Here is a 25,793-nt window from a genome sequence, read left to right on the forward strand (position 1 = left end):
AAATTCCAGGCAACTGCAGTGATTGCAATGTATCCTCCAGTATCCAGTCTTTTTTTCAAACATAAGTATAAACAGCACTTGCAATTTAATCAAATGTTAATGTACTGTTTTAGTCAATTCAAGAAATCAGTTGAAAATAGGAGTTTTTAAACAACTATTTTAATGCCCAAAAATTTAGAGCCTACTTTCATGAGCACGTCTCCCACACCAAACTCAACAAGGTGCTGTACACTAAACCCTGGATTGCCTGCTAACAATGTGAAACAGATTTCTGTATAAGTAACTATTGCTCATTGTGGTTCAACTAATAAGGCACTAATTTTTTTTTGGTTTGTCTGTTTGTCTCATGAATCCGCACATTTTAAAGAGAATATGCTTCTGTGCTATTTAGAATAGAGCACATCGTTAAAAGCACAGAAATGATATTGTGATCCATGACTTATTTGCTAATGTCGTCTTGGTGTAATTTTGCTGGAACTGCAACAATATGAAATAAGGACGTGGTATGCAAGGTAAAGAATTTGATAGTGACTACTACTTTAATAGATTACCATCTTGTTCATCTAGTTCATCTGTATGATGGCTCTTAATATTCTTCACAGTAGGCTTTGTACCCCTTGGTTGATTGATTTTGCTTTGCTTTCAATAATAACAAGCACGCTCATTAGCTTGATGATGTGTGCTGCTACAGTGATAGCATCACCCTTTCAGCTAATCTTCCCTTTTATCAAAGATACGTTAGGGCCAGGCCCCAACTTGTCAATGCTCCAAGCCTTCAAAAGGTGATGTTCCAAATCTTGCTTGCTTGACTGCTGACTCCTGGCCAATTTCAACTGCCTGTTTGAAATTGAGTTTCTTCTCACTGAACAACTTTCTTTGAATACACAGATCTTGGATTCCGTGCTTGTACCATACTTGCATTATTCAGCAATCTGCCTCAGATCTGCAAGATCTGCACAGGTTCATGTGGATGCTGATTCCAGATGCTGAACAGTAGGATTTGGAATGAGACACCCATACTGTTCATCTAGTTTAATGAACTCTTCAACTTTCTTGCCTTCTGGTTAGCCTGGAACCCCATGATTTTTATCAACTTCTTTCCTCCATTCCTCCCTATGCAATGCCATTTACTGCAAAAAAAAAAGCTCCATCCTTTCTACATATTCAATCTATGAATCACATAACTATCGAAAGAATCTGAAGTACCAGCTATAGGCAGGGAATGGAGGAATACAGATCACGTGCAGGTAGATGTGCAGTTTAAATTTACATCATGGTGCAGTTTAAATTTACATCATGGTTGGTACAGACATCATGGGCTGAAAGGCCTATTCCTGTGCTGTAGTGTTCTATGTTCTATAGTCATTTTGACTGTGTTACAACTCATGCAAGCACAGAAGAAATCAATGAAATTCAATTCTGTTTCAGTAAACCAGCTTGCAGGGGAAAAAACGCAAAAATATAAAATCTCAAGACGTCAAGGTAATCAGAAGAATCAGAATCAGGTCACTGACATATGTCATGAAATTTGTTGTTTTGCAGCAGCAATTCAGTGCAAGACATAAAAATTACTATAAGTTACAAAAAATAAATTAGTGCAAAAGAGGAATAATGAGGTAGTGTTCATAGGTTCATGGACCATTCAGATAGAAAGTTCAGAAGAAGCTGTTCCTAAAATGTGGAGTATGGGTCTTCAGGCTCCTCCCTGATGGTAGTAATGAGAAGAGTGCATGTCCCAGATGGTGAAGGTCCTTAATGATGGATGTCACCTTCTTGAGACACTGCATCTTGAAGGTGTCCTCAATGGCGGGGAGGGTTGTGCCCGTGATGGAGCTGGCTGAGTCTACAGCCCTCTGCAGCTTCTTTCAATTCTGTGCATTGGAGCCTCCATACCAGGCTCTGATACAACTAGTCAGAGTGCTCTCCACTACACATCTGTAGAAATTTGCAAGAGTCTTTGGTGACATGCCGAATTTCCTCAAACTCCCAATGAAGTAGAGCCACTGGCATACCTTCTTCATCATTGCATCAATGTGTTGGGCCCAAGGTAATCCTCTGAGATGTTGATGACCAGGAACTTGAAGCTACTTACCCTTTCCACCGTTGACTCCTCACTGAGGACTGGTGTTCTGCCGACTTACCCTTTGAGAAGTCCACAATCAATTCCTTGGTCTTGCTGACATTGAGTGCGAGGTTGTTGTTGCGACATCACTCAACCAGCTGATCTATCTCATTCCTGTACACCTCCTCATCATCTGAGATTCTGCCAACAACAGGGATGTCACTGGCGAATTTATAGATGCCGTTTGAGCTGTGCCTTTGTTCATTCACGATACCTTATTATAAAGTATTCAAATATCCATGCTTTATATGTGGGAAATTGTGTCTTACGAAGTTGACTGAGTTTTTGAAGAGGTGACCAAGAAGATAGATGAGAGCAGCATGGTGGATGCTGCCTACATAGACTTCAGCAAGGCCTTTGACAAGGTACCTCTTGGTGGGCTGGTCCAGAATGTTAGATCACATGGGATCCAGGGCGAGCTAGCTAATTGCATACAATATTGGCTTAATGGTAGGGACAGAGGGTGGTGGTAGACGGTTTTGTCCTGACTGGAGGCCTGTAACCAGTGGTGTGCCACAGGGATTGGTGCTGGATCCACTGTTGTTCATCATTGATATTAACGATTTGGATGGGAAAATAGTTTGCAAGTTTGTGGATGACACTAAAATTGGTGGAAGAGTGGACAGTGAAGAAGGTTATGTAAGATTACAGAGGGATCTTGATCAACTGGGCCTGTGGGCTGAGGAATGGTAGAAGGAGTTCAATTCAGATAAATATGAGACGTTGCATTTTGGTAACACAAACCAGGGCAGGACTTAGCCAGTAAATGGTAGGGCCCTGTGGAGTGTTGTAGAACAGAGAGGCCTAGGGATGCAGGTACATAGTTACTTGAAAAGTGGTGACATAGGTAGACAGGGTGGTGAAGAAGGTGTTTGTCTTCTCGGTCAGAATATCAAGTATAGGAATTAGAACATCGTATTACAGACATACAAGATGTTGGTAAGGCCACATTTGGAGTGCTATGTACAGTTCTGGTCACCCTGCTATAGGAAGGCTGTCATTAAACTGGAAAGGATGCAAAAAAGATTTACGAGGTTCTAAATGGGACTGGAGGGTTTAAGTTGTAAGGAAAGGCTGGACATGCCAGGACTTTTTTCTCCTGGAGTGTTCTTATGACAAAATTCACACAACATGTATCCTTGTAAAAACATTGTGATCGATGTGGTAGGCTTTGTTGGATTTGTGATGGATACCTTAATGTATGTAAAGAACTACTCTTTCATACAGTGTCCATGACCCATTCGTGTTAATCACTTGTTGTATTGTGTTCTAAGTGGTTTGGATTTGTTTTTCTGAAGTATTGCGAGTTCTGTGCAGTTTAATAAGCAACAATGTGCACATTATGCATTCTGCTTTTTAAGGCAGTAGCAAAGGTTATTTGAAGGAAAATGTATGAAGTTTTATTTTCCTGGACTTAGTGTTGGACCTTACAGATGGAAAACTACTTGTTGATGATTGAATTCAAGGTGAAGGCTGCAGGAACTGAAATTTCTGCTGAGTGCATTTTCCCATAGAGGAGGGAGTTAAATCATTGATAGTCACTCAAGGACAAGTCAAGCTCTAATTTATACATGTCTGTGCATAGGTTTTTACCTGGGGAGAAGCAGATTGTTTTCATTTGTTTTTTGCATGCTTGAATTTTAAGCAGGGAATTGATTATTAGTGTATTTGATATTGTGTGTCTTTCTGCTGCAATTTTACACAATGAAGGGAAATTCTGTCTTAAGCTAATGCTCTGTGTTTATTGTAAATTCCCACTGCTGTCTGTAAGGAGTTTGTACGTTCTCCGTGTGTCTGTGTGGGTTTCCTCTGAATGCTCCAGTTTCCTCCCATGTTCCAAAGACATACAGGTTGGGAGTTGTGGGCATGCTATGTTGACACTGGAAGAGTGGCGACACTTTGCTGGCTGCCCCCAGCACATTCTCAGTAACGCAAAAAGACACATTTCACTGTGTGTTTCGATGTACATGTGACTAATAAATAAATATTTTATCTCAAAAACAAATTTCAAATGCCACAACAGGATTTGCATACATCTAAACTTTAATTAGTTTAATATTAATGTGATCAAACTTGCAAAACTATTTATTAGATAATCTACAGGCAGATCTATTATAAACTTAACCACACAAGATGCTATTTTGACTTGAGGTAAAGTTGAATACTAAAAGGAACAGCCTAAAAAATGAGGAAGGTTCAAGTCCTTAAAGCATACTTCAGATAAAAGTTAATTAAGTAAAGATTATTATTTTATCTGGTGAGCTGCTGCCACTAACAAAGTACTGTATGAAATATAATAGAGAAGCAAACTTTTATACAACATAAAGTAGAAAGTATTCATGAACAAATAACTAATTTTCATAATGATTGCTGCTGTAAAGATTTAAAATTTAATGCACATATACTTTGGGAAATATGAGTTATTTTGTTGTCTGTCAGGACTTTCCAGCATTCACTTGTTCCTTGGCAGCAGTGGATACAGCAGAGCATTTTTTGCATGTTGCATGCGTTCATTTGTCCATATACGAAAAGGAATTTATTTGCTATACTTGTATTCAAGTATATAATCACCTCAGTAGCATTTATGTACTTATAGCAACGTATGTATCCAAATGTAGGTGTGTATGCAGTCTCTAAGTTACTACCAAAGATAATTTTGCAGTTTGCCAGCTCCCAATCTGCTGATCACTGCTGCATCAGAGAAGTCAGCCAGGCACCACATTCATGGAGAAATGATTTCAGAACCTGAAAGCCATGAGGTGGACCCTGAAGAGCAGCAGAAGCAGAAAGGACAGGAAGAAGAATGCTCCAACAGGGGAAGCCTCCTTACTCAGCACTCACAGTCTCTTCTCCCATCTGACTGGAGGAGATGACATTGTCACTTGCACCCTGATGAAGAATTGCTTCTCATAAGGAGGTTACGAAATCATAATCCTAAAAGTAAACCCAATGCCCCTGTACCCACAACATAGTGCACAAGAAATCAGATGGAGGATCCCAGCTGGCATTAGATCCATCACACCCTGCTTTGCAGATCCAATTGCACTGATTATAAGACATTATTTTTGAATATCTGATCCACAGACTAAAATGGCTTGTCACAGTTCTTTCAATGGTTCTGCAGTTCACCCTGACATTTTTTACGAGGATATGTAATTTATTTCTGCATTACTCACTTGACTGGAGATTCTCACACTTGGAGGAGCCAACAATTGCTCCATCTTGCCTAATTCTAAAGGAAATGTGCCTTTAATGGCTGATGTCTTTCCCAGTGTCATGCCCAGCAATGGGTCTGATTGGCACAGGTCCTACTTTAGCAGAGGTTCAGAGTATAAATCGTCTAATGCCATCTTTGGACCAATTTCATGATTTTTTTTCCGCAGGAAACCTGAATGAGTATTAGAATTAACTAGAGCAATGGTTTAGCTTCCCAAAAGAGGGTGAAATCCACTTTCGAGGTTACCATGTCAACTGTAATTGAAGAGTAATTATAAAAACAAAGGTTATAAAAATGCTCAGGTAGTCTTGTGAATTTTCTGCCTTTCTCTTAAACTACAATGTACTCTTAGTGGTTTGCAGTTGCTGGGACATTTGTGCCCAATGGTGGTATTACATTTTCTTGTGTGTTCATACTATATTCTTAGTTCCTCTAGCGATATGTTTGTTTGTGCTGTTTTTGTGTACGTAGATATTGTGTGTGTGTGTGAGCGTGAGCAGTCTGTCCAATAATTCTCCCTGTACTTTGCAGTTTCCTCAAAGTTACATACATCGTGGACGATCTGATGAATATTCAAAGGGATCGCCTTCAAATGGCAATGGTGGAGGGTGATTGAGGTTTCCCATCACAAATATGAAGATGGTTCCAAAGATCATTACTGGAGTTATGATGAACATGCACAGTCTATCAATAGTCTGGGCCACTAGATTCCAGCTCTCAACTTCCTGAAATGTAAAGGAAAAAAGAAAGGCATTTTTTTTGGAATAATTTCATGCAAAATTCTCTTTGTACTGACTGTATTATGGTGGTGAATCAAATTGTAATAGTTATTTACAGTATGTTTTAAGAATGTAAAGTTCAAGTAAATATGCAAAATTAACATTTTTTTCTGGCACACACTTCCAGTTGTAGAGCATTATGTAAAATACAACAGAAGCAAATTTTCATCTCGCCCAAAGTGGGAATAATTTATGGAATGATTATGTACAGAAATTTTGGAAAAAACAGAATTCCCTACACACACGTAATGATCCTTAACATATCAGTTTTGAGTTGATTGAACTTCCTAAAAGTTGACTTGATAACATCAGCCTGATAATATTCCAAGAAGCTTCACAGAAGCATATCAGACAAAACCTACACAGAGCTAAAGGAACAGATATATTAGTACAGGTGATTTAAAAGCTTGGTCAAAGGGGTAGACATTATGGAATGTCTTTGAGGAAGACGAGACAGAGAGAGATGGTGAGCTAAAGATGTATAGGGAGGGAAATATTAAAACTTTGGCTCTGTGGCATTGATGGCCATTAAGCCCAGGGCAGTGGAACCTCTGGATGCGCAAAAGGCCAAACTTAAAGGAATGCAGAAGTCATAGTGATGTAGGATTGTTGGAGATTTCAGAGAAAAGGAGGAATTTCAAAACTTGGATAATTATAAAATCAAAGCTATCAGGGACCAATAGCCAGTGTAAAAAGCACAGGGTGGTTGAGTGGTGAACATGAATTCATTTGAATTAGGATTTGATAGCAGAATTTTGGATAAATGCTGACGAGGAAATGGTCCATCCAGAAAAATTGATCCATGCTGCTCCCGAAACTTATGCTGCACTCTTGTCCAACTCTGATGTGGGATTTATTTTGCTGTAGGCTATTGTGAAAAACGATACTGTGCAACCTCTTTTTTTTCCCCCCAAATTCCATACATTGCTCAACATTGTGTCAGAAATCAGGTCTGCGATGGGCACTTCCTCAATGGTCCCAAAATAATTCAAGATTACGTAGAATCATAGTGTCTTTACAGCATGGAAGACCATTTGGTCCACGAAGCATAATCTGGCTGTCCTTAAGAATAATTCCCTTTGCCCTATTCCCCAGTTCTTCTGTATATTAAAGAGCATTTCACTTCCTCCATTCAAAAACATCCCAAACCATTTCACTGTGTGTTTCGATGTACATGTGACTAATAAAGATATCTTATCTTATCTTATCTTATTCTGCATTTTACTCCCTTCTCAATTCTTTTTGTCAGCCTATAACCCTTCTGCTTAATGTCAACTGTTTCCCATCTACTGGTAAGCCTTTGTGTGAGCAAATAAATATTCTAGCTGTTAAAGTGCCAGTGAGAATCAAATTAGTGTTAATAATGCAGCATCTCCTTTTTGATCAAACCTACCTCATCATAGGCATTTTGTTCTTTTATGTGTTTCACAATGTAATTTGTCCCGTCAATACCCGCTTTGATTTCTGCATGTAGCTGGTCTGAAGTATCCATGTTATCGTTGCCACTGCTCCTAAAACCTGCTTTAAAACAACAGAATTTTTATTTATTGCAAGATGTTTCTAATTAAAATGTATGTTTTTAATCAGATTAATTCACACAAATTATGTAAAAAAACTGGATTCAGTTTCTCCAGCTTGTCCTGATATTTAGATTCAGGGAAGAGAAATTCTAATTTGGGAGAACTCTGAAGCCAAGTTCAGCTTTAACTTTTTTTTCATTAAATTTGAATTTAAGCTTGAAAAATTGGATGATAAGATATAGACAGTTATGCGTCATTCTCGTTAGCATGTCTTAATCTACTGTTACTCTACAGACATGATATTGAAAATAATGGTCTGTTTTAATCGTCTAAAATTGTAAGCCAGTTAATTCAGAATAAAGAATCATATTCTGAAATTGAGCTTCCAAAGATTGAAAGTAAGTGAAAGGATGAAGTTTTTGTTACAATTAATTAGTTTTAGGCAAATATTGGTCACTTCTACTCTGTTCAAGGCAGTGATTCAAATCAAGGAACATCTTTTATATTTCTTAATGACAAAGAAGGAAATCATTATCAACATTGAGTCCATGCTACCTCACAGATCAATCCCAATCCCTCCACTAATTTTTCCCTATAACCTCTTCTCCCTACACTCCCATCAACTCCTCCCAGATTCTCTCACTCACCTACACACTAGGAGCCATTTTGGAATGGTCAATTAATTCACCAACCCACAGGTCCTTGAGATGTGGGAGGAAATTGGGGCCCCCATGATCATTGAGAGAATGTGTAAACAGCAGGCAGACATCATCAGAGGTTGGGATTGAACCCAGGTTGCATTAACTGCACCATCCTTGGTCTATGTGGTTTTAATATTCACTTTCCCTGATAGCTCAAGGAAAGTAGCAGGCGACAAAGACTAGCATTTACAAGAGTCCGTATTTACATTTACACTGATCCATATGTGTGTATATTTGGAAAGGCAAATCACAGGTCATCCAAGGTGTCCTGCATCACCATATTGCATGCCACGAGATTCAGCAGCAGCAGCACCAATGCCTGAACCAGTAGCTTGTGAAGAATATTGGGAGCAAGATATAAAAGTTGGGCTAGAAAATCAAAGATACTCACCAATGGTTGGAGTGGCTCGTGGTGTCAATCCATGACGTTCAGATTGTTTTTCAAACATAAGTTCACTTCTAGATTTGATGTTAAAATATTCTTGTGCTTTGGAAATGTATCCAATGGAACTGCTGCGACGCAGCATCAAATTGTTCTGCCAAGTCGATGGTTCATTGTTAGCAGCACGGGACATGTGGAGGATCCGTGGGAGTTTTTCCAAAAAGAGCTGAAAAATCAAAGTCAATTGTAAGGACAAATGCCTTTAATTCTGTCCCCACATTTCTAACTTCATCCAGAGCATTCTGGAGGATTATAGTTTTGTTTGGATAACAGTTCAGTGTTCTAGTTTCCCCATTTATTCACTTTTCCAAATTGTGCAAGGTGATCAAAGGATTGAACATTATTTGGTCTTTTACTCCTTAAAGAATGGTACATTGCCTTGCCATTCAAATACAGAAACTGAATTCTACTCAAAAGCTTAATTGTTGTTACTGTACCCATTTAATCCCAGTTGAGAGAACATGTGTGCTTGGAGTTCGGAAGTGAAAGTTTAACACAATGATGCAATTCACTACCACAATAGTGACCAGACTCATTATGAACATCAAGTACCTGGAAGACAAAACAGACAATATTACTTAATACCTTTCCAACAAAATCAAAATGCTCATTTCCCGTTTTAAAATAATGCAATGATAAGGGTAATTTATGATAGATACACTGTTGAAGTGACATTGCCAAATTCAAATCTTAATCATCTGTTTTTTTCTATTTTTGTCTATCATTGAGAGAAGTGTCTGATTGTGGTGCTCTGGTGCACTTTGGGCAGTACTTTCTTGACAGTTACCTATGGAAAACAGTTGATACGCTTTATCATTTCAAAGCAGGGGTTTTACCATCACAACCACAGAGAATCATTCTGGTGGATAGGTGTTGCTGCAGCCCCCATACACTTGGTGACAAAGGTGTCCTTTTGCAAGAAAGTGTACTGCTCCAATATACAGACCCCTCAGAAAGGTCTTCATGTGACCTGTGCTGCCTGTATAGTCAATGAAGATAATCTGACATATGGTAGACTGTATCCCCATTAAATGCTGCCTGTGTCAACCTGGTCCCATCTTGAATTGCTTCACCTCTTCCTTGATAGTGACATATATAGGTTTCCACATGGGAAATACCATACCGATTCCTCAATAGCCCTCTCTGTGGTGTGAAGTGCTGTGGATTGGGTGAGACGGAAGAACATGCCATTCCCAGGTAACGAACAGGTTCTGTTTTTGCAGACGTCCTTAAGTTCATTTTGTCCATGTCAGAAAATCACTCAATTTGTTAACCATACCTCCACAGTATTGTAATGAATGGCATCAAAAGCACATAAAACTGATAAGAAAGAACAATTACTAAAAGCAGAGAGAGAGGAAACTAGTTCTGCCATTTGTAGGAATGAATATATATACATACATTTGGACTTCTGAATTTAATAATGTTATGAGAGCTTGTATGTAGGGGTGACCAGAAGTTGGGTGTTCTTACTCATAGGTGGCCTGTAGTGAAAAGGGTGTGTTGGGGGAAAAAAAATCACAAAAAAATCCCAGTTGCAGAAATGACTAAGCAAACTCTTCAGATTTGTCAAGTTTGGAAGCTCTCCACTTTTATCTGTGTTGGCTGAGCTTGCCTATCTAGAGCTTTGTACAGTTCTGGCATGACTTCCCAGTTCTTGTATTCTGTGCCTCAACAGATAAAGGAAGTATCCTCTATACCACATTAACTACCTTACTGTCCTGCTATCTTCAGCGATCTGTGCCCATACAATCAAAAATTCATCTTCTATACTTAGTATTCTAAGTAAGCAGAACTTTTTCACAACTTGGTATTTGACTCTAGAAGAGATTCTATCCAAATTCCTGTACCATCACTTGGCACAAACTTCTTCCATGGCCCCCTACACCCTACCAACCATACCACACTCACTTTGACTCCCAGCGAAGCAAAGCCTCTTATCTAAAAAAAATCCTTATTTTAAAGTCCTTGCATGATCTTGTTTGTCTGTATTTCTATAGCATCCTGTCATTCTCGAAAATCTGGAGTCCTCCAGTTCTGGCCTTGTGGCCTTACAGAACTGCAATTTTAATTATTCTACTATTGGTGCCATACCTTAAGCTGTCAAGATTCTAAAGCTGTAGAAATCCTACACCAAGCCTCTCTACCTCTCATTTCTCTACTATTTTTTTCTGCCCAGTTTCTCTTATGTGGCTCAGAGTTACATTTTGTTTGATAATATTCCTGCAAAGTGCCCTGAGAACTACTGGCGTTATCCAAATAAAATTTGTTGTTGTAATTCTGATGGTCCAAAAATGGGAAATCTTATGCTGGGAAAATTGTGTACATTTCAGAAAGAGCTGTGCTGCTTTATCAGTGATTAATAAATAAACTACTTTTATTAATTGTTTACTTTTGACTGTGTGCATATTTAGAATCTAGAGTCATCCTTTGGTATAGTAAATATCAAAAGCAGAATATTAGTTTGGAAATGTTTCACAGTCACTTGTACAAGTTTATGATCACTTACTTGCCAATTAATGGAACAGCTAGAGCTGTCTCCGGTAATCTTTGTGCAATTAGCAGCAGAAAAACAGACTGAGCAAGTAAGACAGAAATAGACAAGGTCATCTTCTCACCACCTGAGAAAGAATACAGACAACAGAACAAATTCATAAATTGGGATGTTGCATAATTTTTTGCCCATTCTGGATTTAAAATATCAGTCTACATGATATCATTTAAAATATTTGTTTACACGTTACTCTAACATGTTACGAATGGAATCTAAGATAATGTGCATGAACCTTTCTTCCCACCTGCCCCCTTTCCTACACAAAATTGACTGAAATACCACGTCATTTGAATTATCAGACCACTACCTTGCATCACTTTTGAATCCCATGATGGCATTTTGGATGAATTTGACACCTAAGTGCAGAATTTGGACAATTCCTTTGTTTGCGAATTGGATTCATAACACCAAGAATGTCAAAGAATTTGTTAAATAAACGAAATGTATTAGTGCCAAATGAATACCTGCAAGAGCTTTTTAGTTCATTTCCATGGCAATGCTGTTTTCTCTTCAGCAACTTGAATTAATACACTAAGTATGCAGTGGACACATAACAGTAATGGAACACAGTTATCATTTGTTTAGAAATATTTTGGATAAACCATTCCAAGAAAACATTGGACCAACATTTATTTAGTTGAAACCATCCAAAAATGGCTAAAAACCTTTCAGGGAATAAAATCTAACCAAAGATCTTTTATTAAATCCCTTCATAGTAAGAGGGTGTATATTTTAAGAACAATTCATTGGCTGTGAAGTGTGTTGGCATTTCCTGATGATCTGAAAAGAGATATCTGTTCTTTCCCAAAATACTTGAAGAATTCACTTGAAGAATTCCCATTTAACTGAATCCCTATATCTGATCAGCATTCTGAATAATAGTTTCATCAAAGACCTCTCTTTCAATTATGCTTGGCAAATCATTTTTACATTTTCTTGTCCATTTTTCTTAAAATCATTGCATTATGTGCTGCTTTCAACTCGTCTCCCTATTTAATCTCCTGCACTATCATCTCCCACTGTAGTGTAGCGGTTAGCGTGATGCTTTACAGCGCCAGCGACCCGGGTTCAATTCCGGCTGCTGTCTGTAAGGAGTTTGTACATTTTCCCTGTGTCTGCATGGGTTTCCTCTGGGTGCTCTGGTTTTCTCTCACGTTCCAAAGACGTAAGGGTTAGGAAGTTGCGGGCATGCTATGCTGGCGCCGGAAGCGTGGTGACACTTGCAGGCTGCCCTCAGAACACTACGCAAAAGATGTATTTCACTGTGTGTTTCGATGTACATGTGACTAATAAAAGATATTTTATCTTATATTTGTATCAATATATGCTTTGCCATCTGTAGAATCCATATAATTCAAACCAATGAAACTAAGGCTCTATAGAAGTTGGATGATCTGCTCTGTCTTGTTATGCCCAAGGAAGCAAATTTAAAATTATTCATGTTTAACATAGTTTATCAATATTTTCTGAAGTATTGGAAAATTATTATTAATTTGGTCTTCAGATTATTTAAATTCAGTTTTACATTTTGGAGCTAATCACCATTTTTTCCATAGGTATAGCAACAATTGAAGCCCATGCCCTAACTAAACTGGGAGAGTGTGCCTCTGGACTAACAACCACCCCTTTCTCAAGTTTTCTTTTTATTTATTTACAGGATCTGAGCATTGTTCATGGGACCTCCATTTATTGACCATCCCTAAATGTCCTTGAGAAGGTGGTGGGCAGTTGCCTTCTTTGAATTGCTGAAATCAGTTTCATGAAGGTATTAACATGGTGCTGTTGGTAGGGTTTAGACCCCGTGGAACTGAAACATTTGCAAAATAAATGGTGTGTGACTTGGAGAGGATATTGCAGGTGGTGGTGTTTCCGTGTGTTACTGCCCTTGTCCATCCAAGTGGGATATGTTATTCAAAAGGTTTTGTCAAGGTGCTGCAGGGCATTTGTAATGGTACACACTGCAGCAATGGTAAGAAGGTGTTGGAGGGGCTGAATAACTAGGGTGGTGGATGGGGTGCCAATCAACTAGGGTGCTTTGTCCTGGAAGGTGTGGGGTTGCTTGAATGTTGTGGGAGCTGCACTCATTCAAGTAAATGGTGAGTATTTCATTGTATATCCTTTACTGAAAAGGTCCTTCAATTTACACTTTGATAACCAAAACTGGGTAGTTAACTGAAGCAAAATGGAACTAAACCATTAAAGCAATTTAAGTGAGAAGCAGAAAGAGCACATATTCGTCTCCAGGGAGTTTATTGTCCCCAAGACTAAAAGGAAACATTGAGAAGAGGCAACTGTCCTTGAAGGAGGCCCAAAACCTTCTCAATAGGTTGCTGAATCAGGGTAACATGGCGATAATGCAGATAAATCAGCTGGCTCATATCTTTGGAGACCTAGGTTTGATTCTGACCTCTTACGCTTTCTGTGTGGAGTTGGCACGTTCTCCTAGGTTGCTTTAGTTTCCTCGCACATCCCAAAGACATGCTGTAATCACATGTTGTTCGGTTAATTGGCTACTGTAAATTGTCATTGGTGTAAATGGGTGATCGGAGAATCAGTGGTTGTTAAAGGCATGTGTGTTACTGAATTTATCTAATTCACTATATTTGAATTTCTCAGCTGCCATGGTGGGATTTGAGCTCCCTTCTAGTCCAGTAAATTGACCACACCCAACGCAGCATAGACATAGGAGGTAGAAGGGCCATTCCCAAAGACTCCAACTAAAAGGCTATTAAATCAGTCAGTAATCGTATAGATTGCAGTCTAATGTTCATTGTTCAACCTTACATCAATTAATCTACAACAGAAACTGTGATGGCATGAGGAAGTCTCTAATGATCTGAAGTTAACAATCATGCAGCAATCATTATAGTACATCCCGTGTCACTTAAAATTCTACAAATAAATATTTTTCTGTACATTCCATCCTTAATTCCATTGCATCAAGTTTGGTTGCTATGTTTGTTTAAAAAAGTACTGTTTGTGGAGAATTATACAATGAAACAGAGGAAGACTCACTGTCTGCAGGAAGATAAAAAGCCAATGATGCGAGGAAGGAAATGAGGACGCAGGGAGTAATAATGTTGATGACATAAAATAATGGCTTGCGCCTAATTATGAGATAGAAGGTGATATCCTGGTATTTGGTACTGTTACGGGGAAGATCTGTATAGATGTTCTTTTTTGCAGGTTTGTGTATAATTTCCCATTCACCATTCTCTGTGTAAAATGAAAAATAAAGATGTTAGCAGAAACAAGAAAATTGTCCTGAAGAACAGCAAAAACAAATACTGCTGTTGGGCTAGTTTATCATCCCTGAGGCAACTGTCCTCGAGGAAGCTCATTTATCAACATGTCTGTCACCAATATCATGGTGAATAGGAAGAACAAAACATTCACTATTTGTCCATGTAGTCTTTAGAAAAAAAACCTACTTACGTTATACATCCATTCTATCTGATGATTCCCGATGACAATTAAAACCTTATCACAAACAGCAACCATTAAAAATGTCACCATTCAGGCCAACTATAATTGTGGATACTTTTTTTCCACTCACATGATGTGGGTATTGCTGTCATAATCAGAATTTAATGCCTGTCCTAATTTCTCTTGAACTGAGTGACTTTCCATTTCAGAGCACAGTTAAGAGTCAAACACATTGGTGTGGATCAGGCATCATTTTTTCAATGACCCAAATTTTATTATGGTCTACAAATCCACACACCAGGACCATTTTTGTTTTACCTTTTCCTTCTTTTAGCACTAATCTTTTGTGAAGGATCCACTCAGATTCCAGTAATTACTTTTGCAAGTCTAATGTAAAAACATAGTTTCCCATTGTCTTATTTTTCAATTGAAATTTGAATAACTTGAGTCATTATTTTGGAGCTGGCAACAATAATATCAACAAGCTCTTCAGCTCCAAAATAACTTCCTTTTGTACATTTCTTTTATACCTTGTATTTGTAGTTTGTCATTTGCCAATAGGTTCTTAAGAACCAGAGAATGTGAATTTTAAAGGGCTCTTTCCTATCTTATTCATTCTTTCAACCATACATACCTCTTTTGTTTTCTTTTATTAAGCAAAGTACAAATCCATCTAAATAATCTATAGATGAAGATTTCCCATTAAAAGGGATCTTCTATCACTTATTTGGAAACACACAAGACAACAGAGTAAATAAGCACAGTTTACTTCAATAGTTTGGGGACAAAAATAACATCTCCTGCTCTCCAGAAATCCCAGGGTAAGTGGGTAATGCTAAAGATGAAATCTGCAGAAGTCACCACTTATTGTCAGTGCTCGGGGAATAGCTGCAGTAGTTTTATGTTAATAAGTTATCTTTAGTGTTTATGATAGTGAATAAAGTTGAAAACAGAGATGGAAATTCATGTCGTAAAAATCTCTGAGAAAATCCAACAACTTAGGCTTTTATTTGATGTTTTGCAGTGTACAGCAGAGAGGTCTCCAAGTACCCACTTAACTGCCAACAGCAATGGGGTCACGGACACCTTTTTGCATAGATTTATGCAGTTTATTTAATGTCCCCTGTTCTATAATCAGGAATTCAACTCTGAGTGAGATCTATATTTCTAATTGTCTGGGCTCAGGGACATCACCGAGCATGAATCATGAATTTGGCCACATTGAATAGTCTTCTTTAAAAATTGATACATGTGGCTAAACTGGAGTCTTGTCAACAATTTTGTTGGACAACACCAGCTCTTATTAAAGAAGTCATTTGTGCTGGAGCTATAATAGTTCTTGTGTCATGGCTGATATAACAACATGTAGTGGCCAGCATGGGTTCTCTGTTTCATTGAACATTTCCATGGGCTGCCTCTTACTCCTGTTAGAAAAATTAATGTTTTTAGACCGTAAAAGTTTGTTCACATTAGCATAATACAATAGCAACCATAGTAAAGGATGATATATTTTATCATGGTATAAATTAATTTATTGGTGAATAATATGCTCTGTTTGGTTAACAGCAATGATATCAATAAAGCTTTACCTGTGAAAGCTTCGGGATCAATAATAATCCATTCAATGGGATACTCTTTGTCACCTATAAACTCTGTTGTTAGCTCCATATTTATCTCCTCTGCATTGTAATTCAAAGAGCTTTCATAGAAAAAGAAAGAAGACACTAAAGTTAAAATGTTGAATTTCTGTCAGTGCAATGATTAACACTAGTGGCAAGTAAGAACCTCCCTTGCCCCCCCAAATGGCATCAGTGCCTGCACTTATCGTGACTGGATTTGGAGGGCCTATCTCGTTAGCTCTCCACATTACACAGTGCAGCCATATGGTCTGGGTAGTGATAGGGGATCCACTGGCATTGTTAGGATCATCCCCATTTACAGTCTTCGATGGTCAGCAAAACTGGGGCAAAGGTTTACCAGCTGAAAAAGTTGTGATCCTGTAATTAAGTTTGATGTCTCTGTCATTCAAAGATTTAAAATTGAAGGAAATGATTAAAAAATTAAATGTTATCAAAAACTAAATTAAAACCATGTAAAAATACTAAAAAATAAAGATATTAGATGAAGTAAAAAAAAGTAACTTACCTGTCCCTTTGCCTCCTTTATCTGGTCTACAATTCCCATTAAAATTAATAGTGTTTCACATCTTGCACACAGTCTGACTGAAAGCAGTATCCAAAAGGTATAAAGATGGGGAATTGAGGCAAGACTGGACTTGGTTGATGAGGGCACACATGTGTGAGCTGTCCTCCCTGTTTAACTTATGGGAGCTTTTCATAACTGCTGCGTATTGAGGAAAGTTTTGTCAATTCATGACAGAGTCATCAACTGAAGCTACAACTGAGCTGCCCACCACTGCATACGCAGTGGCGAGTTCCACTCCTTTCAGCTGCTGACCTAGTTCTCCATGAACAGGGGCAACCCAGGCATGAATGTAAAGTTATAGTCATGCAACCCAAATGCAGTCCCAGAAGCAGTTAGTCTGGGAATAGGTGCTGATCTTTATTATTTCAGGCAGTCCCACCAAATAGAGAGGGGTGGTCACCATTGTGTTTGGACACCTTTGGATTTTCCTCCCATCCTGATGACTTTTACAATTAGCAATGCAATTAGCCCTGGTCATTTCTGCATGCTAATGAGACATAGCCACAAAATTAATTGCATTTCCCATCAGTGTTATCAGATGGGTAACATTTAACACTGGCAACGATCCATCTCCATTACTTTCCAATTTCAGAAGATAGAAGCAAGATTTTCATGAAGCAAATAAGGCAATTTGTACTTACGTGAATTTCAAGGAGCAGTTCTGCCAGTCAAATGGAAAATAAAGGACATTGATGGGACAGGAACTCCTGAATATTGCAGGGGGAAGCCATGTAACAAATCCATTTGGTCGGATCAGCACATTGCAAAAAAAAGCCACATTGTACTGCCCATCGTTGCTGGTGATTAAGATACAGGATAGATGAGATAAGCAATATAAGCAACACTAGCACTTCAGTAAACCTTTAACAGCTACTCAACTGATACCTTTGCAAGCTTATGTTTCTTTATTGTCTTTGCTCACAAGACAATGGATTTTAGTAATTTAATTGCAACTGAAATCAGGTATTGTTAGCCTCATATACTTGCCAGGTTAACTGTCACATTCTTAGATACCAAGTAAAATGGAGACACCAGATAATGGAATCTGGAACAATACACAAAATGCTGGAGGAACTCAGCAGGTCATGCAGCATCTGTGGAGGGAAATGGGCAGCCGATGTTATGGGTCAAGACCCTTCACCATGTGGATCCAGGTGAGGGAGGTTGTCAACAGACAAATGGGGGAGGAGAGAGTGGGAATGGTGCCAGGAGCTGGGAGGAGATAAGTGGAAGTGTCAAAGGGCTGAAGATGATGCAATCTAATAGGAGAGGAGGGTGAAGCATGGAACAAAGGGAGGGAGGTGGGGAAAGCAGAGGGGAGAGGGGAACCAGAGGCTGTGCGTGATGGGCAGATGGAAAAGGAGGAGGAGGGGAAAGGGGCACGGTGATGGGGGGCAGGCAGATCAGGAGGGGAAAGAGAAGGGATGGGGGGGGGATGGGGGGAGTAGTTACCGGAAGTTGAAGAATTAAAATGTTCATGCTGCAGGTTGTAGGCTACCCAGGCAGAATATGAGATGCTGTTCCTCTAGTTTGCATTTAGCCTCAACTTGGCCATGGAGGAGGCCGAGAACAGACCAGTGGAGTCAATGACAAGATCATCTCTTTTGACTGTTGTTTGTGAGACAAAAATTTGCTAAGACACCAGGAAAAAGGGGTTAGGTCTTTTTCAAACACTGTCCTGGGTCACATATATCCACCTGACAGCAGGAAGTTAAGTTTTCTGGATTTTGAGGGGCACCTCAAACATGAGATTTAAATGTTTCTAGAGGGTTCCATCACCTTGGGCATGCCACTGTCTGAGATGGGGGCTCTCACCTGGAACAATCGGTGCTGCTTTGGAAAAATTAAGTGATATGTGGCACTACAACAGTCCAAACTTCCATAATTTCAAGTCCAAGGAAGCCAATTAGAGAATTTCAGTCACTATGTTTACAGTTTTTTTGTAAATGCCCATTAATTTGAAGATCATGGGGGTTCCAAGAAACGTTGCCATGTGAACAAAGTTCTGCATTTTACAGTGAGCAAAAACTCCTCCATTCAAAAAGGTATGCTTTGAAGAAATAAGTTTTCCTACTTGTTTTCTAGGACAATATCCGGTATCCATATTAAGTTAGGGGGAAGTCGAAGGATGGAAATGTCGCTGTATTCTGATGCATTCCAGGTCAGTCGATTATCATACCATGCCTACATCAAAAAAAAAGGACAATTTATCGCTAATAGAATTGGGAACTAGATAAAGGGGTTCAGATTACTGAACCAACACATGAACAAACACTATTTACATAACAATGTGTGCAAGTCCCCAGTAAAATTTCATTGCACTTTTTGAATTGGTACAATGACTTTTGATCCAGTTTGGATTCTCTCAATATTATTGAATCAGTCTCTTTCTTTGAATGATTTCTGCAAGCATCCCCATCCATATAATTTATGTAGTGTAAACATCTGAAATAAAATACAAAGTATTGGAAATATTCAGCAGCTTAGGCAGAAAGAAAATAGGAGTTGCAGTGTGTCCTCTACACTTAAAAAAATCAAATGCAGATTCAGGGACCACTTTGTAGAACACCTTTTATTCAGTCCAGAAGGATGGTCCTGAGCTTCCAGTTGCCTGTCACTTCATTTCTCCATCCCATTCCCACTCTGGCCTATCTCCCTGTAGTCTCTTACACTGTTCCAATGAAGCCCAATTCAAGCTTGAGAAATAGCACCTCATCTTCCACCAGGCATGCTTTAGCCTTCAGGACTCAATGTCAAGTTCATCAATTTCATATCAATGCTTTTCCTGTTTGTGTTCAGCACAGACTAGTTCAGAACCAAGGTTATCTGTAATATTAGTTCATTTGTTCTCTCTCCACAGACTCTGCCTGATCTGATGGGTATTTCCAGCATTCTCCTTTTAGTTACAGGAACAGCTCTGGCCTGTATTTCACAGGTTTAACTTGCCTCTTTTATTTGTTTTCTTGCTCTCTAGTTGCCCTCATTAACCAATTAACCAGACAGCTCTGTGATCATAATCCCAACGTATTAGAAAAGTTCACTAATGTCAAACTGAATTTTGGAAAACACTATGTTACCAGTATTTTTCAAAGGAGAATTGATTGTTTTGTAGAGGAGGTACTGAGTTTGTTAAATGTAGTGCTTATTGGTGCCTGTGTTTACATGATGGAAAGACAATTCAGTTATATGAAACAAGGCAGGTTCCTTTACTTACGTGATCAATCCATACATTTGAAGTAAGAGTCTCATCACTTTCTTTCTATAAGGAATTGAAAGTATAGAATTACATTAAAAGCAATATACGTAGTAACAATTTACACGGACATATACAATGGTCTTACATTTATTTGCTAAGAGCTATACATCTGATGCACTTTAGTGAATCGCATACAGCAATTTCTTTGTAGATCTCAATGCCAACTTTTTTGCCAGTTTGCATCCATACTTTGTGTGCATTCAATGGTTAGAATTATGATGGACAATGAATACCACATTTCCTACCTGAATAAATAAACAAAAGGAAGATGTGTTTGTGACTAACAATAGTAATGTATAATCATCTCCTTCTTCTAGATTTGTCTGCAGATTTTTTATGTTGGTCCCCGCACCATTTTCCTCCATCAGCTCTCCTCCATTACCCAACTAGATGGGAATGTTATTGACAGAGAATCACCTGCATGGCTTCTCTCTCCTTCCTACACATTTACCTTTGGTGCTTCTCAAGGATCATTCATTGGTGTCCTCCAATTTTTAATCTACAAGCATCTGGTACCTTGCAAGTGGACATGATTTGTTTCAATAAAGTCTCTGCACACCGTTCTTCCAATTAACATCCTGATTGCAACAATGAGAAACATTTAATTCACTAAGTGGTACCATTAGTATCCTCACTTCTATACAACATTAAGGAGGCATCTTTGCTGATAAATCAAAATCTTTGTGAAATTTTGCTTGTTTTTTCATTGCTAGGTCATCAGTGACTTTTCCTGCTCTTTGTAATAAGTGCAGGAAGATGAACTTGGGAGAGCCGTAGAAAACAGTGAGTTGAACTGCACCGGTATGGTAGCAGAGGAAGAACTGGCTGGCTTGATGGCCAATGTCAATCATAACTGCACAGCACTGTGAATACTATAAAACACTAAGAAAAATAATGAAATTCTCCTTCAAGAGCTTCAGAGTACTTAAGACTTTCTTTACACCCAGATCCTATATTATACTGCTTCAAAAACTAGTAAATTAATTTAAATATATTTTATTGTGCATTCTGGGTCAAATAGATAGAAATAAAACATAATAGATGAGAGAGTACGAGTGTTACCTAATTCCATTTGACTTTGAAATTATTGTTTTCATCATGCAGGAAGTCAGTGAAAGGTAAAATTACAAATATTTTTAACGAATCGGCAATTTGCGCATGTTCTACTGATCACTTAATAATTAAATAACTTACTAATGAGACAAGATTGGAGAGGGTTAAACCCAGAGCAATATTCACCACCTCATCCTTATGCTGGACTGGCCGCACATGTTTGTTATATTTGTTGACCACTAAAAGGTCATTAATCAGCCTCTCCTCATCATTCTTACCAGAACATCCTACAGAACAAAGGAGAAAGAATGGCAGTCATTGGGAACATATAGAGAAATTACCTCACCAAGCAAAATCAATACAGATGATAGTTATGCTTAAAAAGAGATCCAAATACTTAATGTTGGGTTTTGTGTTTTCTCAGGCTCATTGTCAATTAAATTTTAATAGCCCTCTCCTGGAAGTCCCTTCGTCAGGCATTAAGCTTTGATTGACTTAACTGAAAAAAATAAACTTTGATTGACTTTAATTAATAATTAGATAGTATCACTTTTTGGCTTAAAGTGAAGCAGTTCCAGTTCAACAGCAGAATATTAAAGAAGTCAATAAATTCAATCACATGTTTATGTGCATGTAAATTAATATATTCAGGAGTGTAAAACAACAAAGGAAATTTGACTCGGTTCTTCCTTCACTACTTATACTTGTGCTGATGATACATCTTCTGGGTTGAAAGTACATGTAATGAGTTCATTTCACAAAAAAACATCTTTTAGGAATATTGCCAGGAGGAATTCGTCCTGATGGTTCTGTGAAGCACCTGGCACTGGCTTCACCCTGCCCGACTTGATACAGAGGGATCGAGTGTTCTAGTGCATGAATCACAAAAAGCTAGAAGGGACGCCTAACGAGAAGTTAAGAAGGCAAATGGCAATTTGCATAGGAGTTGGAGTTTAAAAATAGGGAGGTTTTATTGCAATTGTATAGGTTGTTGGTGAGACCTCACCTGAATACTGTGTACAGTTTTGACCCCATTAACTAAAAAATGAAATAGTAACATTGTAGGTAGTTCAAAGGACATTCATCAGGCTAATTCCTGGGATGAGAGGGTTGTCCTACCAAGAGAGACTAAGTAGTTTGGGCCTGTATTCCTTGGAGTTTAGAAGAAAGAGGGGTGACCTTATTCAAACATATAAGGGGGCTTGACAGGGTTGATGTTGGGATATTTTCACGAGTGGGAGAGTCTTGAACAAGGGACCATAACTACAAGATAAGGAGGCAGTCATTTAAAATGGAGGTATGTCGAAATTTCTTCTTGTAGAGGGGGTAAATCTCAAGAATTCTCTGCCCCAGAAGGTGATGGAAACTGGATCAGTAGAAGCATTTAAATCGAGGTGGATAAATATTTGATGGATCGAGGAATAGAGGGGTAGGGAGAAATGGCACAGAAGAGGAACTGAGAACAGCATAGATCAGCCATGATCATGTGAAATGGTGGGCCCAGCTTGAAGGGCCTGATGGCCTACTCCTGCCCCTATTTTCTTGTGTTCTTCTGGAAGTCCCTCATCTAGAGGATAAACTTCATTGCCTCGAAATGTTTTCCCCTCAGTGAATCATGTGAACCATTGTGTGCCAATCTGAAGTGCATTATTCTTAGCTGTATGAGCTACGTTGCTGAATAGCCAGCAATAATATTTAACAGCAGTCCAAAGCGTTCAAGCTCTTGAACTGTAGAGTGGAGCCATTCTAAGGAAAGTACACTTTGTAAGGTAAGGTAAGGTAAGGTTTCTTTATTAGTCATATGTACATCGAAACACACAGTGAAATGCATCTTTTGCGTAGAGTGTTCTGGGGGCAGCCTACAAGTGTCGCCACGCTTCCGGCGGCAACATAACCATACGTCACCCACACGTCTTTGGAATGTGGGATGAAACCGGAGCACCCAGATAAAACCCACACAGACATACAGGGAGAACTTAAAACTCCTTACAGGCAGCAGCCGGAATTGAACCCTGGTCTCTGGCGCTGTAATAGTGTTACACTAACAGCTACAACACTGTGCCTGCGGAATCCAATGTAGGACCTTAAGCAAGGTACCAATCATCAGGAAATACACCAGTATTACAACAGGCTATGCCAGGAGTTGGATTAGGATTCAGTTGGATCCCAGAATCTGGAGCAAAAAAACAAACTGCTGGAGGGACTCAATGGGTTGAGCAGCATCTGTGGAAGCAAAGGTACGCTGACCTTTCGGGTCGAATCCTCGCGCAGTGCGCAGGGTCTCAATCCAAAACATTGACCATCCCTTTGCCTCCACAGGTGCTGTTTGACCCACTGAGTTCCTCCAGCAGTTTGTTTTTTGCTGTCTATATGCCTGCCTTTCTTATCCTCATCGTAACTCACTTTCCCACCTGTCCTTGTATCATCAAACTTTGGTATGTTGTTGGCATCTGCCTGTTGTCAGAAAGCTGGTTCCTGTCACTCTGCACTAATTTATAAAATATGCAGTTGTCCAAGTGCTTCATTCAGTTTTCTTTCCGACTTTTCCTCAGCTATGCCATTGCAGGATATTGGAAAATACTAATGGTCAATAAGCAAATGCAAGCTTCAGTGTTGGTTATTGTTGACTCGTGAACAGTGGTGATTAAATATGGATGCAATTAGTGTTATACCAGCCAGCACACTGAAAGTTGCAGGAATAGTCCTCTAACCAACTAAAATGGAAAACAGTTGGAAGTCTTATATCTATAAGTGAGCAACAGAACTTAAGCTTTTTATATCCTTAGTTCTCCAAAGAGTTCTCACTTTTAACACAAACTAAAGTGAAAGTTACTTATACCTAAGCTTTTGGGTCTTATAGTTTCAAACATGACAATAGAAATTCAGTTCTCTTCAGGTTGAAAGAAAATGTTAAATTTAAAGACACCTATCACACGAGCTCTAGCCAAGATGGGATCTGAGAAAACTGTTAACTCAAACCAAAAGAGTTCTCCATTAGCAGCAATAAACATCCTTCAGTAGTAATAAAATGTAACTTACTTGTAAAAAACAGGCAGAAACTGAGAAGGTAAACAAAATGAATGTTCTTCATTTTGAAAGAGTGCTGTTCTGAATTTAACGGTTGCAGTGTGGCATTTGGCAGTCTATTGGCTATTCTTTGAAGGGCACAGAGAATCTGAAACACGATCCAGACTGGAAACTGACTAAAACAGCTGCTGGTGCAGATGGATATAAAATAAACTCTATCTGATGTGAAGGGTCTGGAATCTCTAACCATGGGTGAGGAATCTGATTCATATTCCACCTGAATCTCAACTTTGATGGCACAAAAAACAAGCATGATTGTAAAGAATTAGGATAGGAGATCAGAAGTCATGTTGAAATATTGTTCCGTAATTAAGAGTTTCAAAGAAGAGGAGAGAAATCGAGATGCAGTGCTGTTTCATTCCCTCTAGTTAGTTCCACTACTTGTCAGCCATTCTGTTTTGGACAAGCAGATATTTCTTCCAATTAAATATCGACTCCTGCCACAAACCTGTTTCCTGCTCACCAGACTATCCCTCTTCTTGGCTACTGATGCTAGATCTGTATCCTGGATATCTATTTTGACCCTATGCTGAGCTTCCAAACCCACTTTGTCACTAAGACTGCCTTCAGCTACAACTCCAGCATCATCTGTCCCAGCTCAACTCATGTGCCATTGTTAGTTCCAGACTCAAACATCCCAATGCTCATCTTTAACTCATCTAAAACTGCAGCTTTTAACTATATTGTACCAAATCCCATTCATTTATCATCCCTGTGCTTCTTGTCTTGCACTTGATCCTGATCTAGCATTCCCGCAATATTAAAATTCTTATCCTTGTTTTCAAATGCTCCCTTGCTCTTGATTCTTCTGCTTCAAGCTTTGCAACCCTCAGAGTTCTACTCTTGCAGTTCTCTTGAATCATGCCATTAGCTGCCGAGGCCATAAGATCAGAGACCGCTTTCCTGATTCGCTTTCTTAAACCTTAACTCTTTGGCCAAATCTGTTCCTGTCCTAATATGTGGTTTGGAGTCAAAGTTTTGTCTGGTCATCTCCTGTGAAGCATCTTGAATATTCTGCTGCAGAAGAATTGCAGGTGCTGGAAAAGAAAAAATGCTCGGACTACTCAGCAGATCATGTAGCATCTGTGGAGAGAGTAACAGAGTTAATGTTTCAGGTTGATTATCTATCATAACACCTAGGAAAAGTTGGAAATTAAACATGTTTTAAGTTGCAATGAAATAGAGAACACTGTTAATACAAAAGAAACAAAGAACAAATTTCACAGCTCCAGTGACCTGGGTTCCATTTTAATGATAACTGTGTGGAGTTTACATGTCCTTCCTGCAACTGTGTACGTTTACTATGGGTACTCCAGTTTCCTTCCCAATAATGTGGCTTGGTAGGTTAATTGGCCACTGTAAATTGCCTCTAGTGTGTATGTGAGTGGTGGAGTCTGGGGAGAGTTGATGGGAATGTGGACAGAATAAAAT

General features: G+C 38.8%; 2 protein-coding genes across 2 annotated transcripts in view; one reads left to right on the forward strand and one right to left on the reverse strand.

Annotated features, from left to right (window-relative positions):
- eif4e2 (eukaryotic translation initiation factor 4E family member 2) overlaps positions 1–7,642 on the forward strand; it is a 63,058-nt gene extending 55,416 nt beyond the window's left edge. The window contains exon 11 of the mRNA XM_052017903.1: positions 5,871–7,642. The gene's annotated coding sequence lies outside the window, so the exon portion shown is untranslated. The remainder of the gene's footprint in view (positions 1–5,870) is intronic.
- chrnd (cholinergic receptor, nicotinic, delta (muscle)) lies at positions 5,881–24,366 on the reverse strand. The gene is made up of 12 exons (XM_052017900.1): positions 24,315–24,366; positions 21,417–21,562; positions 20,181–20,225; positions 19,041–19,150; positions 17,608–17,763; positions 16,351–16,460; positions 14,351–14,551; positions 11,291–11,402; positions 9,219–9,333; positions 8,727–8,947; positions 7,512–7,629; positions 5,881–6,064 (listed from the first exon to the last, which is right to left on the reverse strand). Exons 1-12 carry the CDS (start codon positions 24,364–24,366, stop codon positions 5,882–5,884), a joined length of 1,569 nt encoding a protein of 522 aa, XP_051873860.1. The 3' UTR covers position 5,881.
- Between the last annotated feature and the right edge of the window lie 1,427 nt (positions 24,367–25,793).

The sequence above is a fragment of the Pristis pectinata genome, chromosome 6 (genome assembly GCF_009764475.1).
Source record: "Pristis pectinata isolate sPriPec2 chromosome 6, sPriPec2.1.pri, whole genome shotgun sequence".
NCBI classification, from domain to species: Eukaryota; Metazoa; Chordata; class Chondrichthyes; order Rhinopristiformes; family Pristidae; genus Pristis; species Pristis pectinata.